General features: G+C 35.2%; 1 protein-coding gene across 1 annotated transcript; it reads right to left on the bottom strand.

The window, feature by feature from the left end:
- Window positions 1–1380: 1380 nt before the first annotated feature.
- Window positions 1381–2668, bottom strand: LOC104871826 (protein S100-A10-like). The gene is made up of 2 exons (XM_033759174.1): window positions 2468–2668; window positions 1381–1698 (listed from the first exon to the last, which is right to left on the bottom strand). The coding sequence occupies exons 1-2, from the start codon at window positions 2666–2668 to the stop codon at window positions 1381–1383; spliced, it is 519 nt and encodes a 172-aa protein (XP_033615065.1).
- Between the last annotated feature and the right edge of the window lie 4466 nt (window positions 2669–7134).

The raw sequence follows: 7134 nt of genomic DNA, 5'->3' as shown, positions 1-7134 counted from the left end.
TTCAGCCTTTTATTATTACTATATTAACTGTAGATTTTTCATAGCTATTCTTCATCAGTTTTTGTGGAAGGTCCTGTAAATTTTTAGTTTGTTTACAGATTTTAATCCTCACTGAGTATCATATTTTTTCCCAATAATTTTGTCTATTTTGATGATTATGAATTTTTCTCCTTTATTCTACTAATATAATAATTTAATTACTTAGGCAAGTATTCACTTGTGGAATTAATCTTACATGGTTATATAATAGAATTTTCTCATATGTTTGAAGATTTGTATTACAAATACTTTGTTGAGAAATTATGCATGTATATCAAGGGTAAGCAAACTGTTTCACTGTCAGATTATAACATTATTAAGTCATCCAACCAACCAATGTACTTATATATTTTTGGTTTATTTATATTTTTCCTGATTCTTTTTTTTTTCTGTTTTCAAACTTTTCATGTAAGTTTACATAGGTATATTTTATATTTGTATCAAAATACTTCAATATTTATAATTGTTATAAATAGCATTTTTAAAAGTTTCATTCACATGTTAATTGCTGGTATTTAGAGTTATAGGTGACTATTGAATAGTAGTCTTTTGTCCTGTGGTCTTAGTAAAATCATTTATTAAATCCATTTCAAGAGTTTTTGGTAGAATTTTTGGGTTAATCACATCCCAATCAGGTTATGTTATTATTTTACTTTCATTTTTGAAGGGTAGATTTGCTGGATATGTTCTTGGTTTACTTTATCCCCAGAATTTTGCATATTATTCCAACTACCTTCTGAAATTCATCACTGTTGATAAAAAATTAGTTCTCGATTGTGGAATTTGTCCGTGTAAGTGATAAATTATTTCTGTCTTGCTGTTTTCAAGATGTTCTCATTGTCTTTGGCTTTCCACAGCTTGACTGTGATGTTTCTGGTGTGGACTGTTTTTCAGTCTATTTTACCTTGATTTTAGAGCTGCTTGGAGGTATAAATGTATTGTTTGTTTGTTTGTTAGCAGATTTGGAAAGATTTTAGCTATTATTACACTTTTTCCTATTATTTTCTCTATATTTTCCTCTGGTATTCCATTACACTTATATTTATTGTTTCTCTCAGGTCCCTGAGAGGTCCCTCAGATCTCTCAGGTCCCCCCTTTTTTCCCAGAACTAAAAAAAGACTTTATTGAGGGAGAGAGGGTGCAAACTATAAAAATCAAAAGCTTATCTGGCATTTAACTGACTTTCTCTGCTTGTCCAATGAAAGCTGGATGTTATCTGTACATTTGCTAAGGGTCTGCGATGCTCGGGACATCTTCATACGCGGGGAAACCGAGGGGAGATTCCCTAAGTGGCCCTTTGGGAGAACCCTCATCAGGACGGGAGTAAATGCTCGAGTCTGCCTACTTCTTTCCCTTCTGCTTCATGTTTACTACAAAATAATCATTGAACGCAATGGTGAGGCCTGTGATCAGTGAGAAGAAGCTCTGGAAGCCCACTTTGCCATCTCGGCACTCGTCCAGGTCCATCATGATTTTGTCCACAGCCAGAGGGTCATTTTGATTTTCCAAAAACCCAGGGAAGTCCTTTTCCATGAGCACTCGAAGGTCCTCCTTCGTTAAGTAGCTTTTGTACCTGGCAAATTTGTGAAACGTAGACATCATGGTTTCCATGGCGTGTTCCATTTGGGATAGCAGGTTGGCGAAGTGTTTTTTTCTTTTCTTTTTTTCCTGTCTGTTTTGTTTTTCTTTAGTTGGCCTATTCTTTCTTTTACCATCTCAAATCTGCTAATGAGTTTCCTTACACGAGTGAGATTTTCATTTCAGTTATATTTTTTATCTCTAAATGTTTCACTTCATTATTGTAAATAGTTTATATCCCTGATGGTACTTTCTATTTTGATGGATTGCTGTTGTCATCCTTTATTTTATAATGTGATTTTCACTAGTTCTGCTCTTTGAATATATTTACAATAGCTCCTTTGAAATCATTATCTGTTAAACCTAACAATGGTCAGCGACAGTTTTTTTATTGATTTCTTTTTACCGAATACAGTCATATCCCACATTTCTCTGCATGATTTATAGTTTTTTGCTGAAAACTGGACATTTTAGATAATCTAACAACATTGTCTTTAATTTTTCCAAGATTGTTTTTATTACTGCTTGCTTGTTACTGCCTTTATTGTGCTAACTCTTCATATACACTCTCCTTCAGATATTTAAAAAAAATTTTGGTTTTATTTTGAATCCTAGTATCCTGCGGGTGAGGAGTGGATGTTCATACTTTGTGTCAGAGTACCTTAATATTGAGCCATTAATTGGTCAAAGATGCTACCTGGGTATTTGTCCGTCAGATTCTGTCTTTTGCTAGGAGTTTATGTTTGGATAGGGGAAAGCACTCAAGTTCAGCTAATTTACAGACTTGGCCCATCCTTTATTTTCTGCTCTCTGATGTCCCTGTTATGTATGCAGAAGGTCAGTCTCATACCCACTCAGGCACGTGTGGCTGGCGAGGTGCCCGTCCACTACCTCCCAAGTAAGGACTACTCTGACTTTCTAATTCTATGGATTTTCCTGTCTGCTCTGCTAATCTGTTATGAGTCACAATCAGATTAGTTTCAGATTGGCTGTGACATGACTTTCCCTTCTGGTTGCCAACTATGTCCAGAGGCATCTTGCTTTTCCACATTCTGCTTAAAATCAACTTGGCTCCCCCTGGCAGCAAAGCTACTGTTTTTTTTTCAGAGCTAACCCTGTTCTGGTACAGTTATAATTGTAATGGAGCTAGGGCATCTGCAGGCAAAAATACTACAAAATCAGGCTGGGGATTTAGCTCAGTGGTGCTGCCACCTGCCTTGAAAGTGCAAGGACCAGACTTTGATCCCCAGTACAAAAACCAAACAAACCAAAACAACCAAAAATAGGAAATCCCATTGTTTGTATCCAATGCTCAATAGCTTTCCACGAAAAAAAAAACCCAAAACAAGTTTCTAATTTATTGTCATACAATTGTGGTTGATTTTCAAAATTATTTCTTTGAAAATTTTGTCTGAAAGATGGATAATAGGAAATAGGGAGATGGAACATTTGCAAATAGGAAAAGAACCAAGAGATGAAAAGAAGTGGGAAGAAGAGACAAAAAAGGAATTAAGATGTGCTACATACACATATTAACCTCCCATAAGGAATGTAATCGTTATGCACTGCACACATGTGCTAATAAAAAGAAAAAAGAAAAGAAAATTTTACCCAGTATTATCACTGCTTTTTGGTGTTTTGTCATTCTAGAAACCCTGCCTGCTGTCTAAACTGATATGGCTTGTGTCTAGACGTATCCCCAAAGCATTATGTGGCCAGAGATGGGGCTTTTTCAGAGGTGGCTGGATCTAGAGTGTGTGATGTTGGACTTGATTCATGGTGCACTGCTAGATCAAGGGCACTAGGATTAAGGGTGTGAGTGCCGCCTGCTTTAAGTAGCCTGGATGGGATATAAGGGATAGAAAGAGCTGTGGTCATCTTTGTTGCTTGCTTACCTTCTGCTTGCCATCAACTCTTTCTCTGCTGTGATGCCTGTCTACCATGTCCTTGTGCCTTGAAGCCAGCCAATTATGGACTGAAACCTCTAATGAGCTAAATAAACCCTCTTCATTCTAATTATTAGTTTAGGTATTTTGTCTCAGTAACGAGAGAAAAGTAACTAAAATAAGCTTTTAAAGAAATTAAACTATGATAAGACATTGTCTTTATTTACCCACATATTGTACTGTTTTAGCGTTTCTTATTTTTTGTGTAGATCTTGGTTCATATCCAGTGCAAGATTCGTTTAACCTGAAAAACTTTTAACATTCCTCACAATAAAAGTCTGCTTGATGAATTCTCTCAGCTTTTGTATTTTTGAACAAATCTTTAGTTAGTTATGTTTATGAAAGATGTTTTGTTATTGCTGGTTATAAAATTCCAAGCTGACAGTTTTGTTTTTCTTCTCAGTGAGATAAAATTGTTGCTCTATTGTCTTAAGATGTTTGGGATCCTGACAGGAGATCAGAGGACATTCTTATCGATGTTCCCCTAGGTGTTGTGTTCTTTTTTACTCTGGTTGATTTTAATACTTTCAAACTGTTGTTGATTTTCAACAATTTAATTGTGACATGCCTTTTTGTAGTTTTGTCTGTGCTTGTCCTCTCTGGTGTTTGTGGAGCTTCTTTGATCTATAGGTTTACATTTTTATCACATCTGGACCATTTCAGTCACAGTTTGTTCAAGCTTTTTTTTTCCCTGTATGCCCACACCTCTCACCATCCAGTTGTATATTAAAACATCTGATATCGCCCTACATGTTACTGAATCTCCTCCTCTCATTCTTGTCTTCTCTCCAGTTATGTTTGGATATGTTTATTATCAAGTCTTCAGGGTAACGAATCTAATTTAATTAACTAATCTATTTAATTAATCTATTTCATGTATTTAATTTGTTAGTAGATATCTATGATTTTTTTCAGACATATTTTTCAATTTGGAAGTGCTTGTTTTAGAAAATACCTTCCATTTCTCTTTTCATCATCTTAATAATACAACCTTATCCTATTGAGTATATTTACAATTAGCTTTTGAAAGTCCTTGTCTACTGATTCCATTATCTCTGTCATTTTTCAATCCATTTCTATTGACAGTTTTTCTCTTAATAATAAATCTTGTTTTTCTACTATGCCCCACAATTTTTAAATGGATACTTGAAATTATAAATGCTACCTTGCTAAATAGTCATTTTTGTGTTATGCATTGTTGATCTTTGTTCTGGTCAAACATTAATTTACTTTTATTTGTTTTATTTTGTTGAGGCTTATTTTTTGTTTTTTATGGTACATATATATGATACATTAGTCTAGTATTAATTATGCCTACTATTAAGACTTCACCCTTCTGAAATATTTACTGGAAGTTCCTTGTACTACTTACTGTGACCTTCCCTTTCTGGTTGTTGAAAATCTGGTCCTCTGTGAGCTCTCGAAATTACTGGAATTATAGCCCCTTAATTATTATTATCTTTTTCAGAAGTTGTCATTTTTCCCTGTCCTAAGAAATCACTGTCAAGTTGATCCCTCTGTAGATTTGTAGAGCCCTATTTTCATATATCTTTCCTTTCTATGGTACTCTGTCCTATAATGTTTAGCACCATTCCCTTGCATGAATTTGAAACTCTATTTCTCTCTCTCTCTCTCTCTCTCTCTCTCTCTTTTTGTTTCAGTCTTCCAGACTTCGGGTTCCATACCTAGAACCATTGTTAAGAATTGCTCCTAACCTAAAAGCTAGGACTATCATTGGCATGACCTCATTGTTTTTTCCTCTGTCCCGTGTTCACAATCCTTTGACTATTGTCCAATGTATGTAGGATTGCTAAATTTAGCAAATATGAAAAAAAAAGACATCTTGGATTGTGGGTATAGCTCAGTGGTACAGTGATAAAGTGCTTGCAAGGGCCCTGGGTTCGATCCTGAGCACTGAAAATAAAAGTAGGACTGTGTGTGTGTGTGTGTGTGTGTGTGCACGAGTGTGCGTGCATGACACCTAGTAAATCTGAATTTTGGGTGAATAGCAAATAACTTTTAGTATCAGCCTGTCTCAAATATTTTATAGCTCAAACACATTCTAAAGTAGTCTGAAATTCAAATTTAGCTCAGCATCCTGTATTTCATCTGTCAACACTAAATGTATCAAAACCAGTGGTTTCATATAGCTTTTATAGTTTCTAGTTGCTTTCTGTGGGAGGACATTCCTATAGCAGCTACCTGTTCAAAAGTAGAAGCAGATGTCCTAATGTTATTTTTTAATAAATATTATACATTGTGAATCTCACATTTTGGTTTCCTTGAATTCGCTATCTTCTTTAAATTTATTTATCCAGATAAGTAAATTATAACTTAGCTTGATTGCTTTAAAGCTTGTTTTTAAAATCTGGGTGTTTCTAGAGTAGTTCTGAATTCCAGTGTTGATTTGATTCACTATTAGGCTGTGACCCTCATGAAATTTCTAGTGAATGTGATAGTTTTTAACAAATGGCTAGTAAAAGCACTAATATCTCCTGGAAATTATTATATAAAATAAATTATTATATAAATTATTATATCCCTGGAAATTATTGTTCCAGCTCTGGAAATTCTTGAGCTCAAATCTCTAGTAATTTCTCTTTTCTGGCCTCAAGGAGGTTCACCTTATGTGAATTTAGAGGCAGAGGGAGGGAGGTGGGATTAAAAAAGATCGAGATGTGCTATATACATGTATCTTCAACTGGAGATGAATTTAATGTCATAGAATGCAAACATGCACTAATAAAATAAAGAGATACACAGAACAGGGCTCAACCAAAGAATCCTTTGACGGTATAAGGAGCTGTTTATTTGCACATCTTCCTTTTCTCATAATTTTCCCTGCATATTCTAGCCACCTCTGATTTTCCAAACTCCAATATCTGTCTTCTGAACTCAGCAGGGCCACAGTGCCCTGCTTAGAATTCTGCTTCCTAGGCTGTGGTCTAGAAAGTGCCTGCAGGAATAAGGCAGATATGACCAAAGGTCTCCCTGTGTCCACCCTTTCTCTCAGGCACCACAGTCATCTACTTTCATTGTCCAATTCTATATTTGTTTGTTAGTTTTATATTATGTTATATATGTTTGTTAGGTTGTTTATGGGGGAGACGTCTTGTATAATACTGTTTACTTTGTCATGGCCCTAATGTGACATTTTATACCTTTGCTAAGTGAACTGCGTAAGGTTCTTCAGCGCCTTTATATATTCTGCATTTGGTTTTATACGGGCCTCATGCTTATGTTGGTAACTTCATTTGGTTTCTCAGTTGAAAGTGAAATGAGCAAGAACACCATTCTAACGTACGGTAGCATATTATCCTCGGGGCTATATGCTTAAGGCAAGCTAAAATGATAACCCCCCAGGATCCAGCATAGTATCATAACAGGCTAGATGTATAACAACTATTTAATGAACTGAAGAATCATTAATAAACAGCAGTGAATGAGGATGGGAACTGGCTATTGGTTTCCGGTTTGCTGATCACATAATTTAGATATTGCCTTGTGGGTAGTGAAAACTAGTGTAAATAGGAATAAGATGCATTCAATGTAATGCTCTTCAGAATTATGA

This window comes from Fukomys damarensis, unplaced genomic scaffold (assembly GCF_012274545.1).
Source record: "Fukomys damarensis isolate Sample0158 unplaced genomic scaffold, DMR_v1.0_HiC HiC_scaffold_36, whole genome shotgun sequence".
Lineage (NCBI taxonomy): Eukaryota > Metazoa > Chordata > Mammalia > Rodentia > Bathyergidae > Fukomys > Fukomys damarensis.
This window is presented reverse-complemented; position numbering and strand designations above follow the sequence as displayed.

Excerpts from the sequence above, each read along its gene's own strand:
- LOC104871826 (XM_033759174.1), bottom strand. The coding sequence starts at position 2,668 with ATGTGGAAAAGCAAGATGCCTCTGGACATAGTTGGCAACCAGAAGGGA. Across the intron at positions 1,699-2,467 it reads AGCCACACGTGCCTGAGTGG|AAAAGAAAAAAACACTTCGC; the intron begins GTATGAGACTGA and ends CAGGAAAAAAAG.